At 41.1% G+C, this 22,489-nt stretch overlaps 1 protein-coding gene across 3 annotated transcripts in view; it reads right to left on the reverse strand.

Moving 5' to 3' along the window:
- The window catches only part of LOC311059097 (uncharacterized protein), a 248,307-nt gene that overhangs the window by 59,942 nt on the left and 165,876 nt on the right, over nucleotides 1-22,489 (reverse strand). For all 3 annotated transcript variants that reach the window (XM_084076729.1, XM_084076728.1, XM_084076730.1), the window contains 8 exons: nucleotides 17,445-17,483; nucleotides 17,050-17,088; nucleotides 15,549-15,584; nucleotides 11,627-11,671; nucleotides 10,129-10,182; nucleotides 8,271-8,324; nucleotides 4,812-4,892; nucleotides 636-680 (listed from right to left, as the gene is read on the reverse strand). In XM_084076729.1, coding sequence (XP_083932855.1) covers nucleotides 636-680; nucleotides 4,812-4,892; nucleotides 8,271-8,324; nucleotides 10,129-10,182; nucleotides 11,627-11,671; nucleotides 15,549-15,584; nucleotides 17,050-17,088; nucleotides 17,445-17,483 — 393 coding nt within the window. The remainder of the gene's footprint in view (nucleotides 1-635; nucleotides 681-4,811; nucleotides 4,893-8,270; nucleotides 8,325-10,128; nucleotides 10,183-11,626; nucleotides 11,672-15,548; nucleotides 15,585-17,049; nucleotides 17,089-17,444; nucleotides 17,484-22,489) is intronic.

The raw sequence follows: 22,489 nt of genomic DNA on the forward strand, positions 1-22,489 counted from the left end.
GACATTGCTCCACGCTGTCACCATATCATCATTTTCTTTCTCTGCTGGACTCCAACTGGGCTGAAGTAGTCGTAACAGCCAGCGAACGAAACTATGCCTGAACTCAATTTCAACTCGACTTCATCTTACTTTTTACAACGTTATTATACTGTAGCTCGCTAACGACATGCTGCTAACGCACGATTTGAACTTTCGCCCGTCAATTCTGAATGATGTATTTATTCAAATGTGACATGGCATTAGTCAGGGCGGCGCCGCTGCGCCAATTAACATATTCGAAACCTCATTAACCACATGCGTCTATTGGTTATTATCATGGCACTTTTAACCCTAATTTCTATGGTAGTGCGGCAGTGTCGGGCTTCGAATATCGCCGATGTACAAGCTCACAACCGCGGCGCGCTGTGAGAGCTTGTAGATCGGCTATTTTCGGCCCGTTCTGGCGACATCGGCACACGACAAAAGTATAAACCAAGCCCCTCCGATAGACGCGGAGAAAGTTTTGCAGGAGGATTCGTGCAGTTCCACCGCATTACCATTCTGCCCGTAAAAACTTATAATATGCAGTTAGTGGCAGACTTTTTTTTTGTGGTCGGTTTGCATTGGCTCATTTCCATCACTGTAGGGGATCCTACCTTAGGCCCACGCGATCCTCTGGGGACGGACAGCCCCCCATCGGCCTGCGAAAAAACAGCGGGAAGAAATCATCACCACAATGCAGGCACGTACGCCCCATACATCAGCTATTCACTTTGAGACTTTTTCCACCCGGTGCAGGAATTTAACCCATTAAGACCGGGAACACATCTGTGTCATACGTTCAAAAAATAGCAGATATACAAGCTCATAGCGCGGCACCGAGTGCCGCGCTATGAGCTTGTAGATCTGCTATTTTTGAAAAATCATGAACATTTTTGTATATATATATATTTTATAAAGCGACATAACATTTGTATAATATTAATGTAACTCAAATCTTTGCTTCTGGGGATTCTACAAGTGTCTTCTAATAATCCTAACAGTTTAAAAAAAAAAACATGTTGCTATAATATCAGTGGTTCACAAACTTTTTCATGTCAATGACCCCCAAAATTATATGTATTTGGCCATGGACCCGCATCTCAAAATATTTTGTTCCAGGGACCCCCTCAGAAGCAAAGATCTGAGTTACAAATGTTCGCTTTAAAAATATACTGTATATATATATTCAAAGATTTGCACAGATTTGCAAGATTTTTCTAAAATAGCAGATCTACTTGTATATCTGCTATTTTTGAATAGCCAAAGACATCTTAGAATGACACAGATGCACTCCCGGTCTTAATGGGTTAAATTGGAATATATTGAATGTGTATGAACTACAGTCCACTGTGCGGTCTGAATACCGCATTGCACATGCTGTATGGGCGCTGTGTTCAATACTTTTAAGCACGACATCTTCAATACTTTCCATGTAGAAAGACAGAACAATAATGCTATGCCACACAAAAAAAAAAGAAAAAAAGACCCCTGATTGGGATTGAGGGGGATACTTGTAAGCATTATTTACCGTTCACTTTCAAGAGGGGACATTGATTTCTGTGGTCAGCATGTATTAGCGTTACAAGTCCTACATTGCACAATGTAAATTAGCCGTTCGGAAGTTGAGGTTCGACCTACGGCAGCAGTTTTTCCAAGTTTGGTAAATAAATAAATATAAAGGATGTTACTCATTCTCCCTGACAGAAAATACAACACAGGTTAGGAAAAAAAAATCAAGGCATAATTTTGAAGATATGATCTGTCCACGCTTTCGTGTCTTTGAAATGAATTCAGACAATAGACTGTATCTGGATCGCTCCTATGAACGACAGTGTAAATTGGTTCTCTGATGACAAGAAAACCTGAAACCTTTGAAGGTGTTTTGGAAGAGAGAGAGACTGCTGGTAAATAATGGACATTAAAAAAAAACAGATGGTTGAATCATTAAAGACGCCTGAAGAGAAGGAAGCCATTTGCGCCGGGCTCTCTGTAGCTGCTCCTCTGTGTTCATATGACTCAGTACACTGCAGTGGTTCTTCAAACTTTCTCATGTTAACACATTACCATATAACCTGCCATTCACCGTTATATCTGTGAATTCAAATCCAACCGTTATCTGCCAATCACGGTGTCCGTGATTAAAAAAAAGAAGAAAAAAAACATCCAGAACCCAAGATAACGTGATCCGAATATTTACTGCTCCATTCACTTATTATTTAAATCCTGTATCTTGGCTCCTGTGTACTTTATTTTTTTACTATATATTTTTGGCAAAACATGCTATTTCCAACTGGGTATAACAAGAGAACGGGATGTCACAATGACATTTTTTTATTATTATTTCCTCCGTGATTAGCAACCATCAGGGGATCGATCATACTGGAGATACATATTCTGTGGTTCTTGAAAAAAAAATCATAATGCTTAAAAATTCTGGCAGAAGCTATCTGCCAGCATTAGAAAGCCCCTGGCACCCCAATCTCTCTCCCCATTGCCTGTCAGCCTACTTTCCTCTCAAATAAAGGCAGAAAAAGACCAAAAAATATCTTTAAAAAAAACCAAACCCTGGCAGTGAATGTGTTAAGGACCCCAAAAATTATATTATATTTGGCCGCGGACCGCCATCTAAAAAGAGATTATGCCAGGGAAGGGACAGCCCCCATAAGAGAAGATTTGTCTTGTTAAATAATAATATGAAAAATAACAATCCATTATCTGAGGAATTTTCTTGATTCTAACTATTCCGTCTAACTATGTACCCACTACCCTGAGTGCTTAGTGGCCTATCTGAAACACACACCCACGCACACACACGCGCGCACACGCTGCCCTTCTGTCCTCATCTAACTCTCATTTTCTCACCGAGCAGAAGCACATTAAAAAGGTTTAAACATTCTGCCTGAATGCGACCTTTCCCTTGTTACTCCGCGCAACTGAGCACATTATCTGCAACGTGATGATGAGTAGGTCTGCTGTCACGCTTAATGTGCAGTTTAGCGCTTCCGAATACAAACAAACATGATTGTCCGATGCCAGGGTAGAGTACTTATTTGTGATTGAATGGTGGGGAATGCGGGGGTTGTCAAACCAAGACCGAGGCCTTGGGTTGCACAAGCTGTGGTGTTTGTCCGTAATAAATGAACGCTTCTATATCGTCCGCTGTTGGGAGGAAACCTTGTATGTCCAAAAAACGGCACTTTTCAGGAAATTAAAAACAAATTGCTTTTGTCACATTCCAGAGCCAATAAATTGATGACCGGCGATGACTTGCGGAGTCTATCCGGTAGGAGACTGACCAGCCACCAGGTTATCGAATTGTTGGCTTAATGTGGGAAAAAAACACAAAAGAAATTCCCGAAAATACGTATTTTGTCATACTTTTTTTCATTTAATACGTTTCATTGGTTCAATATTTATAAAACCCACAGACCATTGTCACCTTCAAAATGTTTCGTAAGAAGTGAAAATAGCAGATCTACAAGCTCACAATGGTGTTGTGAGTATAGGGCATTCATTTACGGGGAAAAAAATGAAATACGGAGATACAAGATTTCCGGCTGACAGCGACGATTTGCAGAGCCTGCTCCATAAAAGAGAGAGTGCCTCAACAGCTATGAGACCCAGAATGGGAACGGATAGGTGATTACCCAGAGCTGAGGTTATCCAATGGTGGATGAGTTAATGGTATTGCATCTCCATAATGTCCTGGCAGCCATGGCAGCTGGTGGGAGGTGGTCCCGCGTTCAGCATGTCTGCTGCCGTCCCAGCTGTTTACACATGATCTATGCGCCGTGTGTCCACGCTGAATTTAGTGTGTGATGTATGTGCGCGCGCGCATGCGTGTGTGTGTGTGTGCCTGTGTGTGTCTGTGTGTGTGTGTGTGTGTGTGTGTGTGTGTGTGTGTGTGTGTGTGTGTGTGTGTGTGTGTGTGCAGCAGATATGTCCAAAGTCGGGCCCAGGGGTGCATCGTAGCACCAGATTATTTATGGCCCGCCAGTAATAGTCATGTGAAATTCATTCACTGAAGTTTCAGAGGGCTTTGAAATTAACCCGGGCAGATAGGTTAATTCCCAGTAGAATTTGTAAGGAATCCTAACAGCTTGTTCCTTGTGAGACAGACCATTTTTATTTGTGTTTAATTATTGTTTGTATATATATTCTTTTTAATTGTAGAGTCCTTTTCACACCTGGTGACATTTATTTGGCTATGATGTCATTCAAACATTTTTGGAAAAAAAAATGGGGGAAAAAATGGCTGAATCTGGGGGGAAAAAGTCGATATGAATCAAGAATCGTTTGTTATGAAAGAATTTGTAATCGTGACCCCCAGAATCGGAATCAAATCATGAGATAGCAGAAGATTCACAGCCCTAATAGCAATGCATGCATGCATGTGAAAAAAAGGCTGTAAAAGGCTCAATTCTTTTTGGTTTTGTTCACAGCACAGATGAGTGGCTTACATCTGGTTACACTGCCAACAAAACACCATTGACAATGCACTGTAGTTAAATAAAATTGTTGCAATGCGATGCATTTGTATAATGTGACCTTTGTTATGGTCCAAAAGTACAGTGGGACAGCAGATGCAGTCGGTCCTAACATATTTTTATATATTTTTTAAAAATGGCCCCCTTTGAAAAATGTGTGTTCCTATCCAAACAGTAGCCTATGTCTTGACCAATATACTTTCTTGGATACAGTAACAGCTGTGTAGCCCGGAGCTTCGGGGCAGAAGCCAACAAGGTCAGGTGAAGATGCTTCTGTAACCTCTCTATCTATGTAGTACCCACCAGAATTCCAGGTCCAGACTCTCCAGGCTCGCCCTTAAGTCCAGGTAGGCCCGGGGGGCCCGTCACACCCCCAGAATCGCCCTGTAGACAGACAGACAGACAGACAGACAGACAGACAGTCAGTCAGACAGACAGCTGTGGCCTAGAGGCTATATAGCTCCTGGGTGTCTCTCTCTGACAGAATGCCAGATTAGAGGTGTCCTTTCCCCAGCAAACCTGGGAATGCCGTGTATGCCTGTCACAATTATTACATCATCTCCTAATCGCAATTCTTTTTTAGCATAATCAGATATTTTCCAAGAAATAGCAGATCTACAAGCTTACAAAACACGTGAGGCGTTGTGTAAAATGAGTATAAAATGAAACCAAATTGGGTTCATTTTACACTCTCAAGAGTTAACGATCTATAAGGGTCCATTTGGCTACCAACTTTCCATCATTTAGCTGGGGACCACCTGGAACCCCCTCAAGGACCACAGGTTGAGAACGACTGTCCTAATTGAATATCAAGGACAGTTTGGCAGTGGCCAGCCAAGTACCAAGATTACGTCAAACAAACAAGTGTGATCGTTTTTACAGTTGTATTATTCTTTGAAAAAACTATTTCCACAGTTTTAACAGATCAAAGCTGATCCGAGTTTCAGGTCTCAAGTGAAGTTCAGTCTTAAAGAAGTGGTTCACCCAAAAAAAGTTCTATCAATTACACACAATTATTGGCTTAAGAGCTCTTAATTTTTGCTAAATTGTTTGGGTGAACTACTCCTTTAAAGCAGTCAAGTCAGCCACAAGTCCTGATTTCCATTACACGCCCAGCTTGTCAGCCTTACCTCCTCCGTCTCAGCATTACCTCTTTGTCTTCTAGCGTAAGTTACAATCTTTTTTGGCACTGACTGAAATTGGAACATTTTAATAAACTCAAAATGACTTCCACAAAATTATCTTTCTCACCAACAGAAGACAGAACTCCGACTTCCTCGTAATGTACTTGCTCGTCATTTTTCTTTTTTTTTTATTTCAATTTCGTTTGATGGTATTTTATTTATTTCTCATTTTGACAATGACTCCGCCGTGGAAGCGCTAACTGTCTCTTTGATCAGAACGTGAGTAACGATAACAGAGATGACAAAGTAGAATGGGGGGAACGTGGATGAGGGATGATGCTGTACTTTTAAGTGTATTTCTCTACCCGGGGGGAGCAGAGCGGGGTGGGGGGGGGGGGAACTCTGGTGGGTGGGGCAGCTTGAATAATAATCCCTATATTATGACAGGTGCCAGAACCCTATCAAACAAGCAACTCCACTTAACCCATTCCATCCGGGACACGCATCGGTGTCATTTCTAAGTTGTCTTTGGGGCTATTCAAAAATAGCAGATCTACAAGCTCATAGCGCGGCACCGAGTGCCGCGCTATGAGCTTGTAGATCTGCATTTTCTAAAAAAAAATGCAAATTTGTGCAAATATCAAAGATTTGCACAAAATTTGCAAAAAGAAATAAAAAATATATAATATATTTTTAAAGCAAAGATTTGAGTTACAAATGTTTGCTTTAAAAAACAAAAATATATTCAAAGATTTTGCACACATTTCAAATTCTGGGGGTCCATGGAACTATGAGCTTGTAGATCTGCTATTTTTTGAAAAATCGTGAACATTTGTGCAATATGAATACATATTTTTTACAGCGAACATTTGTAAAATACGTTGTTCCAGGGACCCCCAGAAGCAAAGATTTGAGTTAAAAATGTTTAAAAAATATATATGTATTCAAAGACTTGCACGAAACGTTTCATTTCATTCAAAAATAGCAGATCTACAAGCTCGTAGCGCGGCACTCGGTGCCGCGATACGAGCTTGTAGATCTGCTATTTTTGAATAGCCCCGAAGCATAAAATAACGGTCATCGCTCAAATCTAAAATGAGTACAGATGCGTTTCCCGGATTAAATGGGTTAACGTTGCTTTCCACTGGCACAGATTTTTTTGCGGGAAGTCCTGCTGCACAAACTAATTTGTGTATAAATAACAGAGTGAGTCGAGAGAGAGAGAGAGAGACGTCAAACCATGACAACGTAAAGTTGTGGCGTGATTGAAAACCCAGCACAGCTGGGTTAGTAATCCTGAATATCTTCACAAAACCTGTCTTGTGAAACAAGCACGGCTTCATATCGTTGCTGTCGGGCGGAGACCTTGTATCTCCGTGTTTCTAACGTTTTTTTTTTGTTTTCTTTTCTCGTAAATGAATGCCCTATTTCGATGTACTGTACAAGAGTAGTGTGGTGCAAAAGAAGCGGAAGTAGCCGATCAGCAAGCTCACAACACGTTGTGTTACGACGCATTGTGAGTTTTTAGATCTGCTATTTTTTGCCGTTAGTGAACATTTTTGCAACATCAAATATTTAACCAATGTCAAGTATTAACACATGGGGTGCCAAAACCGAAGGGTATTCGGTTTTGTTGTTTTTTTCGTTTTTTCCACACAGGCGGGGCTGGAGCAGCTCTGGGAGTACCCATTGTGATCCTGAGAAGGATAGACCAAATGGATCACCGGAAACAAAAACATGGCTCCCATCCGCTTCCTGTCTATTTCCTTCTTTAAAACGCCTATATCTCCGAATCTGTTTCCGGTGGGGAAAACCGGTCATGCGCGACCCCCCCCCCCGTTGTAACTCGTGAGTGAAATGTTATCGTTCCAGGATGTAGCCAGGGTCCTCGCGCTACATGAATGGATGCTTTTTTTTACGTGGATTTGCTCGCCGTGAAGTCTAGAGCTTTAAACAGCGCAGTCAATGGGGAGAATGCTGGCACCCACGGTAAGTTGTTATGAAAAAATGCTGGCACCCAATGTGTTAAGAGCTTACATGAGTACATGATAACTACATTAGATCTGAACACAGGTTCTTTTTTTTGTTTTGGACATGCGAGGTTTCCACCCGACAGCGACCATGTTTTTCCTTTTTTATTCCCCCCCCCGACCTCTGAGGTGAGAACATTTTGAAGTCTATAGTCTACAGCAGTGGTTCTCAAACTTTTTCATGTCAAGGACCCCCAAAATTGACACTTCTTAGCCCGTGGACCCACATTTCAAAAGATATGCCAGGGACCCCAATAAGAGAAGATTTTTACGGCTCTAGCAGTGATTCTCAACCATTTTAATTTCAAGGACCCCCCAGTTTGACATGCATTAGGGCTACAGACCCCCATTTAATGGTATTTCTATCACTTGGACCCCAATTTATATTGTAAAATCTATGTCAATATAACTCTGAGAGTGTACAAATGGAACCAAATGGACCCGTTAGGGTCCATTTGGTTCCATTTGTACACTCTCAGAGTTACAGACCCATAAGGGTCCATTTGGTGGCTAATCTATCATTTAGCTGGGGACCCCCTGGAACCCCCTCAAGTACCCCTAGGGGTCCCCGGACCCCACTTTGAGAACCAATGGTCTACGGTACCAACCTTCTCTCCTTTCGGCCCGTCTCTCCCGGTTCCCCCTGGTTCAGATGGTGAGCCCTGTTAAACAGTGGAGGAAAACAAGAGACATCTATATCACCATGCACCTTCATCCTCTCCTCACCACACATTTATCTCCTCCTCCTCCTCCTCCTCCTCCTCGTCCTTCTCCTGGCCGCTTCAACGGCCCGTCCTGTTCCAACATCGTTTCCCTACGCCAAGGATTTATGAAACGCTCCTCTTTTTCCCTCCCTTGCTTTTTGAATAACCCATTAAGACCTCAAAAATGTCCGATTCCACAAAACTCCCTCTAAACCCACTAGTTCTTTCAAGGCTTTTCAAAAAAAGTTTAAAAAATAGCAGATGTACTAAGCTGTACAAACACACTGTTAGCATTTAGAAAACATTTTTAGATATGTGTTTGGCCGCGGACCCCCATCTCAACAATGTGGGACCCCCCCCCCCCCCAGAAGCCAAGATTTGAGTTACAAATGTTCGCTTTCAAAAATATATGCATTCAAAGATTTGCACACATTTTCAAGATTTTTCAAAAATAGCAGATAGCACTCGGTGCCGCGCTGTGAGTTTGTAGATCTGCTGTTTTTGAAAAATCTTGAAAATGTTCGGTTTAAAATGTATATGTATATGCAAAGGTTTGCACACATTTTTAAGATTTTTCAAAAATAGCAGATCTACAAGCTCATAGCGCGACACCGAGTGCCGCGCTATGAGCTTGTAGATCTGCTATTTTTGAATAGCCAAAGAAATCTAAAATGACACAGATGCGTTCCCCGGATTTAATGCGGAAACAGTGCTAAAAATGTGCATATCTACGAGCTTGTATATCTGCTAATTTTTGAATAGCCAACCGCTAAAATCTAAAAATGTCACATTCCCGGTTTCAATGGGATAAAGACAGATGCTCATTACTGCAGCAGGTGCCGAGAACAGATTGGGGCCTCTGCCTCTGTTCCCTCACATAAAGGGATCAGATTTGCCTCTTTCCACTAATTAATTCCTAAATTTGATTACCGATCGTCTGTCGAGAATTTTGGGGGTATTTTTGGAAGTTTTCCCTCACCCTGATAGAATACCGTATGTATGCTAGGGCTGTGATCCTTACGATTTAATCGAATATAAAACAATGATCTGTGATTTAATAAGATTATCGATTAATAATCGATCCCTATTTTAGGCATGTCATAATGCGTGAAAATTTCCCCCAAAATGTTCAAATTGTGAACATACAAATTAACAAGCTCAATATTAACAAGTTGTGAGGATGTGAGCTTGTAGCTCAGATCACATATCAAATAACGCTAATCGATGCGTTGATATTAACTCATTCAGTGCCATTGATGTGTTTGACGTGTTTTTCCGCTATGGCGCAACGTGCCCAATGATGTGTTTGACGTGTTTTTGAAAAAACGTATAACTTACATTTTTTTTGGGGGTTCAGAACTCAAGATATCATGATCCGAAGATTTGCTGCTCCATTCACTTCTTGGTTATCTTATTACTTAAAAAGGCTGTATCTCGGATCCTGTGTACTTGTTTTTTTAATTGTATTTCGCTAGCACAGTACGCACATATTTTTTTATTTAATTGGCACTGAATGAGTTAAAACATAACAAATAAATTAAACAAAACATTGCTTCTTGATTATTCGATGAATCGAAAGTCAATAGAATAATCACAAAGAAATCAATCGATAGTTGCCGTCGCGACGCATTAATTCGTCTCCTCTCTTTGGGTCTGGCAGGCGCCGTTGGGGAATACGGGAACCAGCAAGGTGGCAGATAAAGCAATGAGTGGAAGCAAGGTTTGACACGCAGCTGAAAGCTAAAGTTGTGTCTATTCTTACCGGTTCTCCAGGGAGTCCTGGGAGCCCAATGGTGCCAGGTGGTCCTTCCTTCCCCTGTGAAAGAGAGAGAGAGAAAAAAAAGAAGAGATCCAATACTTTGGTTTTATTTATTCTTGTTGTTTAGTAGTCGCGGTGCAGAAGCTTTCAGTGTTGTTGCCCAGCCAGGTACGCTGACTGACTTCCAATTGACTCCTTAATTAGTAGTCTTAATTGGCTACGTTACTGACCCTGTTGCTGCTACATGCTTATTAATCAGCGATAACGCATTCATGCCAAAATATGTCACCGTGCAGTGTTAGCTCAGGATAAATTGTTTAAAAGCATCTTGAGACCTGAAGCCGATTCTATGTCTCCTAAATCTCAACAGTTTTCTGAAAAACGTATGTTTCTATATCAGTGTTGCTCAATCTTTTTCATGTCAAGGACCCCCAAAATTATATGTATTTGGCCGCGGACCCCCATCAAAATATGTTGTTCCAGGGACCCCCCAGAAGCAAAGATTTGAGTTAAAAATGTTTGCTTTAAAAATATATATATTCAAAGATTTGCACACATTTTCACAAATTTTCAAAAATAGCAGATCTACAAGCTCATAGCGCGGCACTCGGTGCCGCGCTATGAGCTTGTATATCTGCTATTTTTGAATAGCCCAAAGTGTAAAATAATGCTTTTTAGCTCAAATCTAAAAATGACACAGTTCCAGGTCTTAATGGGTTAAAAGCATCATTGTCTCTCAATGATTAAAGTCCTCATGCAGAGGTGCTTTCCTGCATACTGCCATGGAACGTGTGATTAAACTGTTTTCAGCAACAGAGTGCCGCGCTATGAGCTTGAAGATCTGCTATTTTTGAAATTGTGTGGAAATCTTTGAATACTGTATATATATATTTGGAACAAAACATTTTGAGATGGGAGTCCGTGTCCAAGTACATATCTAAAAATGTTTTCTAAATCCTAACAGTACGCTGCTACTGTATATCAGTGGTGCTCCAACTTTTCCATGTCAAGGACCCCCAAAATTATATATACAGTATTTGGCCATGGACCCCCATCTCAAAATGTGTTGTTCCAGAGACCCCCCAGAAGCACAGATCGGAGTTAAAAATGTTCGCTTTATAACATATACATATGTACTTTATATTCAAAGATTTGCACAAATGCGATAACGATGCGACCCAACAGGCTCTATGCACAACAGCCATATTGTGAAGACATTCACAGGTGTTACCAATGATACTACGGGTCCATTTGTACACTCTCAGAGTTACACACTCGTAAGGGGCCATTTGGAAACCCCTTAAGGAACCATGAGGGTCCCTGGACCCAAATTTGGTGTAGCACAGTGTTTCCAGTGAGCCAACATGCACAATATCAGCACCCTGACTCTGTTTGACCAGAATGGAACAGAGCCTTCATTAGTATCATTGGTAACACTTGTGAATGTCTTCACAATATGGCTCATGTGCATAGAGCCTACTGACAGTGGTGTGACACTCACCTCTGGTCCTGGGTCTCCTTTCAGGCCTGGTGGACCAAAACTTCCCTTTAAAACCCCCACAAGAAGGACGAAGAGAGAGAGAGAGAAAGAGAGAGAGAGAGAGACACAGAGAGACAAAAAGGAAACGAGAGCAAGGCATTTTAATTGAAGGTTTGTTAGATCCACATTTACAGTATACAGGTACAACATGTTCCACTGTCAAAGCTATATATACTGCTATTCCCTCTGTTCTCAGGGGAGGCAGATGCTCAGTCTGTAGGGACTTGGAGACATGAGGGCAGTGGTGGGAAAAAAAACTACTCACATGTTTTACTTCAGTAAAAGTATCAATACTGCAATGTAGAAATAGTCTGTTACGAGTGAAAGGCCGGAATTCAGAATTTACAAAGGTATTGATATAAAAATGTACTTAAAGTACCAAAAGTAGAAATTAAGTACTCATTATGCAGAATGTCCCATTTCACAAGTTTTCAAATGTATAAAAATCTTTTGAAAATAGCAGATCTTAAGATTTTCAAACGGCCGAAATGTATATAGGGCTGAAGTGGGTAATGGATGTTTTGTAATAATAATCAAAATCTACAAAGTATCTAGTACCTAAAGTTTTAAAATAATTGTAGTGGAGTAAAAGTATAATAATTGCCTCTGAGATGTAGTGGAGTAGAAGTAAAAGTACAGAAAATTGGAAATACTCCAGTAAAGTAAAAAATACCCAAAAATGTTATAAGTACAGTATTTGAGTAAATGTACTTAGTTACTTTACACCACTGCTGGAGGGCGATCGGTTCAAGTCCAGCACAGACAACAAACAGCATGTGGGTGTGTGGACTGGTAGATGGAGAGGTGCCAGTTCACCTCCTGCCTGGGTAATGCAGAAGTGCCCGTGAGCAAGGCAGCGAACCCCCTAACGGCTCCCAGGTGCCTTTATGTGGCAGCCCATAAACTCCACCGTATACACCTCTACACATGTTATTTCCATTTTTCCAAAACACCCATGTGTGGGTCGCGGACCCATTTTTCTGGGTCGTGAATAAATATCCCCATTTTTTTATTCCTACATTAAAAAAATATGTATATATAATTTCAAAAGATTTAAAAGAAAAAAACAATCTCAACAGTTAAAAACTACTTTTCATCAATAAAAATAAAAAAATCAAAAGTATTTAATAAATAATAAACAATATGTTTTAAGACACTGAGAAATTGGCATGTATACAAGCTCATAATGTGTGCGTGTGCACGTGCGTGTGTAAAGTTGAAAGAAAAAAAAAGAACTCCCCCTCGGGGATTAATAAAGGTAATCTTCTTTATTACTATATGATCCTCTATACAGAGAGATGTGGTATATGGAACACAGAATAGTCCATTAGCCAGAGTTATCTTCACGCTTTAGGCTCTGATTATCTATAATGACATCAAGACAATGTGTATTCCATACAGAACTACACTTACACGCACAACAAAAGACATGTAATATGTAGGGCATAACACAGTGAGACGGTCATTATCGGTAGAGGGGGGAAAAAACTGAAGCCTTGCGTCAGTCCTGTTGGGGTTTATTGTCCAATAATAATCGAATATCGATTCAAAAATTGCTCGCACGTTTCAGCTTCTATAGCAATGGAAACAGAGACAGTCTGTTATTCAGAAATAACACACTGCAGAAGAATGCTTTGACGGACCAATCAGAATCGAGCATTCAACAAAGCTGTGTAATAAACGGTATTATTACATACAGTAGCTACAGTAGCATTTATTTGGCCCTTTTGAAGGGAGTGATAAACACTGATATCAGACTGAAGGCTGATACACTGTTATCAGTGCTAAGGCCTGCAAGCTATAGAGCACTAGCACACATATACTTCACCGGGAGAGACCTCCACCGTTACTGTGTCGATAAAAAGCTTTTTTTTATCGATGTCTGTGTGATTATTAATACATAACAAATGTGACCACTTTAGTTGTTGCTGGGGTAATTGCCAAGTACAATAGAGCACCGAAGTCTGACGTAATTTACACATCCTACCTGGTTCGCGGTTTTCCATCCCCGTTCTGAATCCCCATAGACGTCTTTAATATCACGTCAAATAAGAACTGTGTTCCAAAAATAAACAAATGACCCCGGCGGTTTGACTCTTATGGATATGAAGCATCAACTGACGGTGAGAAAACGATAATGTTACTTCCGCCGAATTAGTTAAATTTTCGCCAGAAACAGACTGTATCAAATATAAGTGACTGAATATAAGTGACTGACTATCATAAACGATACAGAACCTCCTCCCTGACAATATCGCCGGGACAGTTTGTTTATTTTTGGACCACTATTCTTATATGAGACGATTCCAAGATGACCCAATGTTATTCTCCATAGAGAAATGACTTTAGGAACCAGGGGATGAACGAGTGACGTCAGGACTTCTGTACTCAATAGGCTCTATGTATAGCAGCCATATTGGAAGGGAATTGGGCCTCTTCCTTACTTCCTTCACAATGATACTGATGAAGGCTCTGTTCCATTTAGTATAGCACAGTGGTTCTCAAACTTTTTAATTTCAAGGACCCCAACAACTCTGAGAGTGTACAAATGGAACCATTTGTACACTCTCAGAGTTACACACCCGTAAGGGGCCATTTGGAACCCCCTCAAGGAACCATGAGGGTCCCTGGACCACACTTTGAGCCAACACGCTCAACATCAGCACCCTGACTCTGTTTGACCAGAATGGAACAGAGCCTTAATTAGTATTATTTGTAACACCTGTGAAGGACGTAAGAGGAGAACCAATTTATTTCCAATAGGGCTGCTGTTTGAGCATACCTGGAGTTTGGTCCTCTGCCCATTTACCCATCCTGACCATTAGGAGCAGTGGGCAGCTTATTGAACAGCACCCAGGGAGCAGTTGGGGGTCTTACTCAAGGACACTTGGACAATAGGCCAGTTTGGTGCCGGGGATGGAACCAGGAACATTTCTGATTCCCAGACGGCCACTCCACCTCCTGAGCCCACTGCAGCTTATTACAGGCTTTGTGTACGTGAGAAATCAACTTTTGTTTGGGCATTGGCAGGGCTGTCACGGTCATGACATTTTTGTTGACGATTTACTGTTATACACATGATTGTGATTAATTAACTGTTTTTGGCATATGATTTTTAAGTATTTTTACTTTAGTATTGCACAAGTAAGACGCGCGAACGCTGGAAGCGAACGCAGCTCGAAAATATTGTATACTTACAGACTTTGTGTGTGCGTGTGTGTGTGTGTGTGTGTGTGTTTGTGTTTGTGTTTTGACTGTAGCTGCACTCTGGCGCACTCTGTTGGCCGCACCCAGGCAGTGCACTGCACACAGACAGACAGATACACACACACACAAGCCGAGCAGACTTTCATAGTAAGCTCCACTTGCCGCGTTCGCAATAATATTTTCAATTTTCAGTATATTTACTTCTACTCCACTTGAGACAAATATTATACTTTTTACTCTTCTACAATTATTTGAAAACTTTGGTTACTTTGTAGATTTCGATTAGTATTACATTGTGAGCTTGTATATCTGCTATTTTCAGAATATTTGTATACATTTGTAAACTTGTGAAATGGGACATTCTGCACAATGAGTACTTCCTACTTCTGGTGCTTTTTAAGTACATTTTGATACCAATACTCTTGTACTTTCACTCAAGTACACTTTGAATTCCAGATGTATTTCTACATTGCAGTATTGATACTTTTACGTAAGTAAAAAAAAATAGTGCTTTTTCCACCACTGTCTATATGTGCACTAACAGCGTTAATAGCTGGCCCAGAAACCTGATTCATTCAGTGTGTGTGTGGGGCGCCCAAAGCATCAGACTGTAGCGGCATCCATCATCTATCTGTCAAACACACTCTGCCACGCTTCTCCAAAGCTAAGAGGTTACCTTGAATCCTACAGGTCCTTGAGCTCCTTTCTCACCCTGCAGAAGGTACAACAGACACAACAATGCCATCCATCAATGTACTGTAGACACACACACACACACACACACACACACACACACACACACACACACACACACACACACACACACACACACACACACACACACACACACACACACACACACACACACACACACACACACACACACACACACACACACAAGCCCTCTCCTTGCTGAAATAAGTCGAGGAGGGGGATGAAAACGACATTTGTGGTCAAATAGTGTTGACGCCACTGTTCTTTTTGACAGCAGATTTTGGTGTAGTTTTGGTCATAGTCTTTTGAATGAAATTCCATTTAGTTTTAGTCATATTTTAGTCATCTGAAATGTATCAGTTTTAGTCTAGTTTTAGTTGACTAAACGTCATTGGAATTTAGTCGACTGAATCTACAGTTGATTTAGTCGACTAAAATGTATTTTTGGTGGGCCTTGATGGCATCGTAATGCCTAGCTGTGTGCTTATTCTGCTGTAAATAGCTGATCTACAAGCTCACAACAAGCTCAAAGCTCAGAAGTTGTGAGCTTGTAGATCTGCTTTTTTCGGAGAGCGACACCTGTGCACAAGCAAACATAAAAGGACTTGTCTTAATTCTACTGGATCTCTTGTCCACTAGCTGACATTTTTAGGCTAGTATTTATTTGTTAACAAAATTGTCAATATATTTAGTCATAGTTTTAGTCATTGTAGCTTAAGTTTTTATTTCGTTTTGGTTTAGTTTTCGTCAGTGAAAAAAGGTAGTTGACGAACATATTTAACCAGGTAAACGAATCAAGCATGTCCAATAGGCTCTATGCACAGCAGCCATTTTGGAGAGAAATTGGGCCTCTTCTTACTTCCTTCACAGGTGTTACCCATGATACTAATGAAGGCTCTGTTCCATTCTGGTCAAACAGAGTCAGGGTTGCTGATGTTGTGCATTTTAAAAGGTGCGCAACTCTGAGGGTGTACAAATGGAACCGAATGGACCCTTACGGGTCCATTTGGTTCCATTTGTACACTCTCAGAGTTATGGGGGTCCTTGAAATTAAAAGTTTGAGAACCACCGTAAAAGCCTTCATTAGTATCATTGGCAAAACCTGTGAAGGAAGTAAGAAGAGGCCCAATTTCTTTCCAATATGGCTGCTGTGCATGGAGCCTATACCTTGTATGTCCAATACCTTGTATTGTATATGTCCAACACCTCATACAAGGTCTAATGGTTTTGGACATACAAGGTTTCCGCCCGACAAGAGACGATATATACGGAGACTAAAGCAAACTCCACATTTCAATAGCAGACGTTGTCCATACGTTCTCATTCCCCTAATTAAACGTCACCATTGTAATGGTTGATGCCGTATTAAAACGATGAAAACAGTACGTTCCCCCGGTGTAAAATGTTGTGTGTTGCAGAATAAAAATCAATAGTGAATGTATGATGTCCGGTAGAACTGTTACCTGGTCTCCCTTCTGGCCTTTCTCCTTATATTCATCATCCTACAGAGGAGAAAACACACAGCAGCAATCTTATCGAACTGCGTACATACTGTAGGCTACATTAATCATCTATTATACTTTACAACCATTTAAACCCTATATACTTCATTCAGGGATCTGTACTTAGCGCCCCCCTCCCCCCCCTCTAAACCAAAGCCCTGAAAATAACAGATCTACAAGCTCACAATGCGTCGCAATGTGACACCTTGTGAGCTCGAACTTGTTATTTTTTTGCCAAATGCTTGCCTTCTTTTGGCAAGTGTTCGCCTTTTATGACATCATATTCAATATAGGCACATGAAAGCAAGATAGGAAATGTAAACGTTTCAATTTGGTTCTTTTGTTCACATGCTTACCGGTGCCGAGATCTGTCTTAATCCATGCGCTGTCATCACCTAAAAGCCATGAAAGGGAAAAGGTGATCTTATTATTTATATATATATAGTAACATTTCAACAGTAATAAAAAAAAAATCAGCTCATACAAACTAATTATTTGTTTTTAAGGTAAGTACCAGCGCACACGCGCACGCACACACACACACACACACACACACACACACACACACACACACACACACACACACACACACACACACACACACACACACACACACACACACACACTTGTGAGGACATCAACATTTTAGGAGGTTGACTTTATGGAAGCCATTAAAAAAAAAAAGCCCAAAAACAACAGATCTACAAGCTCACAACACGTCACAGTGCAACGCGTTGAGAGCTAGTAGATCAGCTATTTTCAGTGAACAAAACCGGCGCGCAACTAAAGTATAAGCCAGGCCTAAATCAAACACCAACCTCTAAACCTGACCTCTAAATGCCTAATCCTAACCCCGCCTGAATCTTTTCTACATTCTAAACATTTTCTTTATTATAAAACAGGAACATTGTCCTCACTATGTTTAATGATCAAATTGTACTATACTTGTGGGGACATTTGGCCATCACAACTTCACAAGTATAGTAATAAATGGTACACACACACACACACACACACACACACACACACACACACACACACACACACACACACACACACACACACACACACACACACACACACACACACACACACACACACACACACACACACACACACACACAGTCAACTAGAATGACTCCACCACTTCTCACCTGTGTCTCATTTCGATTGGTTACGGCCAGCGTCAGAGACAAACATAAATCACTTTTTGGAGATAGAGTGTTTTCAGAACAGATTAGATATTGGGTGGTAAGGTCAGTGGCGTGGGACTTTAAAAACAACAGTTTAAAAGCAACATGGCAAAGAGGGGCTGACACCAAGCGACTGAGGTCTGCTCGGCAACCCATCACTGTCCCGGGCCTCACGATAAATCAGCTGGGCTCCCATGTGCTCAGGCTGAGCCAATGTATCAACATTTGAGCTGAGCAAAGCAATCTGGACTGTTAAATTACATGTTTGTCTGCGTTCCATCCATAGACCGTAAAAAGAATATGGACAGTGCGTCACGCCATCGGTTTCTACAGACCGTAAATGAAGACCTATTTGGCGGCGATTTCAAATCCTCCATCTTTCTATATCCGGTTGATATCCGGTCCGAAATGCAGACGGAAAAGTATGCTATTGGCTGAAACCGCAGCGAGGGCCCTGAGACCAGGATTGAGAAATTGCCCCGAGAGCAGCAAATTAATGTTGTTGTATATAATTTAAGCTGCCCTGAGAGCAGCATTGAGAAACTGCCCTGAGAGCAGCAAATTCACATTGTTGGATATATATACCTGTAGAAGATTACAAGCTGCCCTGAGACCAGCATTGAGAAACTGCCCTCAGAGCAGCAAATTAATGATGTTGTATGTGTATCATTTAAGCTACCCTGAGAGCAGCATTAAGAAACTGCCCTGAGAGCAGCAAATTAACATTGTTGCATACATATACCTGTAAAAGGCTATAAACTGCCCTGAGAGCAGCAAATTAACATTGTTGCATATATATGTACCTGTAGAAGGGCACTTTCTTGGCTACTCTCAGGACATACTATATACAGTACATGCAATAACATTAATTTGTTGTTCAGAGGGTACTTTCTCAATACTGCTCTCAGGGTAGCTTATATTTTACACTGTACATGCAACAATATAGCCTGCCATATTGCTGGCTAGTCTACTATGTTGAAACAAACAGCTTAGCCTAATTGTGCTACTTCTCTGCTTTGAATTTAAAATGGCTTCAATCACAGCTAGCCAATATCTAGTAAAGCTCCACAACTCCAAATGCAAAGCACAGATGCTTTCATATTCAACATTCTGCATTCAGGGCACTTTATTAATGATACTATACTAAATTGAATGATGGATCTATAATGAGGTCCTGCCTGGGGATTTCCATTTGGGGCAAACAGGGCCATTCTGGGGGCACTTTTGTAGTTTCTCAAAACTACTGCTCTCACCTTATAGTATATTACACTCATTTATCTACATGGAGCTACATTCATTTGCTGTTCAGCACCACAACTAGTTTAATATTCTGCTGCTAATCTGATAGTATTTAGTCTTGATGTGTTCGTACTGAAGTGGTGTTATTCTCATTCTCTTATTTGTAATGCAAGTTGTTATTTTTCTATCAATTTCAGATCATTTCAGAGGGAATGAAAAACCGGTATCGGTACATTTCTACTTTCAACTGGTAGGCTGAAAGATCTGTCTGTCTGTCAGTCAGTCAGTCTATCTGTCTACTACAGTATCCATCCATCCATCCATCCATCCTCAGGCAGGAACATGCGTGGATGAATTGAATGAACCGCTATGTTCAAAGTAACCTCAGGGAGGAGGACGACCGTTCCCAGTGGAATTGGTATGCACGCTGCCTAGCTGTAGCACGCACCACCTTGACCTGCATATATATACACACACTCCCTACGTCCTTGCTGTAAATAAGACGGAGTTGTGAGTCAACATTTCTGCCCAGAATGCTAAACTAAACTAAATATGCGACTGCCTCACGCAGCCTAAAGCCCTTTTTGTTTTTTTATCCTTTCCAGTAAAAGCTTGAACTTATTTCTGGACGAGGGGAAATAACAGCGAGAATAATATTTCATAATAAGCATTCATAAACTGTGAGCTGTGTGCTCCGAATTCCCCCTCCCCCTTAACCCATTAAAACCGGAAACCGGTGTCATTTTAGGTTTCTTTGGGCTATTCAAAAATTGCAGATATACAAGCTCATAGCGCGGCACTCGGTGCAAGCCACACTATATGAGCTTGTATACTGTATCTGCTATTTTTGAATAGCCAAAGAAATGTAAATGACACAGATGCGTTCCCGGTCTTAATGGATTAAAAGAGTATTGTTATCAAGTGCATTTTATAGTCTTTTAACACCAACATAAGCTTGGAGATTGTGATATTAAATAGAAATCCTTTTTGGCACACACACAATAAAACCCTAAGCGTTCATTTAACTCAAGAGTATAGAAATGGAACCCAATTTGACCCGTTTGGTTCCAGTTGTACTCTCGAGCGTTAAATGAACACTCGGGATATTACGAGTGTACGTTCGCGATAAAAAAAAGCAGGAGTGTATTAGAGCCAAAAGGGTTTTTAGGGGTGGGCATTGGGGGGGAGCTGGTGGTTGTGAATGCGTCAGGCCTGCTCTCCTCCCCAGCCAGCGCTAATAAACACGGCCAGCGAGGAGGTTTATGAAGGAAGGGTAATGGTCTGATCGCCCGCTTCTGCAGAGTAAGGAAAATCAATGCTTAACTGCCAAAATTATCTGCCGAGAGCACGTACGCGCACACACGCGCGCGCACGCACGCACGCACGCACGCACGCACGCACACACACACACACACACACACACACACACACACACACACACACACACACACACACACACACACACACACACACACACACACACACACACACACACACACACACACACACACGTTTGTATTATACTTGTGAGGACATCAACATTTTAGGATTTTATGAATTTCCGTTTTGTAAAATGTTTGCCATTTCTTTGTCCTAAAGCCGAAAATAGCCGATCTACAAGCTTACAACGGGTCATGCTGGGACGCATTGAGAGCTATTTTTGGTGCGTAGCACCGGCACACAACTACTTTAAGTATAAATAAGCCTAAATAAGCCTATAATAAACCTCTAAATGCCCAAGCCGAATCATACCACCAACCTGAATCTTTTCCTAATTGTAAACCTAACTCACCAAATCTTTTTTAAACATAAAAACAGCCATTTCTGTTGAGAAATGGTTGAGAGAACCAGGAAAATGTTATATTTTCTCAAATTTTACTATTTGTGGGTACATTTTTGGGGCTCACAAGTATTGTAACAAGTGCACACATACACACGCACGCACGCACTCACGTGCGCATACTGTACACACCCACGTACACACAAAGACACTCAAAAAGCCTCATTCATCAAATGACTAATGCTGCTTCCATTCAAGTGTGCTATAGCATCCTTGTTCAATGGAACAGGGAGCCTGGGTGGCTCACACAACAATGAACATGATTATCTCTTTATTAGAGATGCTTTGTTTTGTTTCTTTTCCAGATGAAAGATCAATTGAACCGCAGCTGTTTTGATATAATTGGCCCAATTTGGGAAAAGAACACAAGTTCAAAGATTACTGAAAAGCAAGATTTATCTCTTGTTGTCGCACAGCGTAATATTTACACTTAAGCAACGAACTGACCTATCTTTAGACAGATACAGTGAAACCAGCATGAAGATGAAGCTGCCTCACCAAATGTATTCAACTCAATTTCAAAACAAACTTAGTTCTCAAGTCCAGATCTGAAGTGCTAAATATGCCCACAGTATTAATGAATAATGTGAAGTGATGTTGTTCACATCTATCTCCAGAATGAATAAGTCAACACACTTGCAGCTTAATTAAAACGAGTATTCTCATAATAGTGTAGCGTGTCCTTGGTGGGTATTCATGTGTGGTTACATAATGGCCCTGGAGACACCATAGCACTGATGTTTCATTCAGTTAGTCTCGAGAGGTCTTAGAGATACAACACGTTTTGTCTCTTTTAGACCAACCATTCCAAACCTGTGGGCCCTAAAATAACTCCCAACGTGAGCTTGTAAATCTGCTATTTTCTTTTTTATTTGTGTGTGTGTGTGTGTGTGTGTGTGTGTGTGTGTGTGTGTGTGTGTGTGTGTGTGTGTGTGTGTGTGTGTGTGTAAATTTCATAAATTATTAAATTTTTTGGGGGGTAAAAATCATAGATATTTTCTCCTTTTGAAATAAGATATCTACACACGCGGACACATATAAATGGATCCGCGACCCCAAAGAAATGGGTCCGCGACCCATTGTGAGAGCACTGTCATACATGACACATTGGGGGTCTTGTAATGCAGCG

Source organism: Gymnoscopelus microlampas (assembly GCF_963454915.1).
Source record: "Gymnoscopelus microlampas genome assembly, chromosome: 13".
Lineage (NCBI taxonomy): Eukaryota > Metazoa > Chordata > Actinopteri > Myctophiformes > Myctophidae > Gymnoscopelus > Gymnoscopelus microlampas.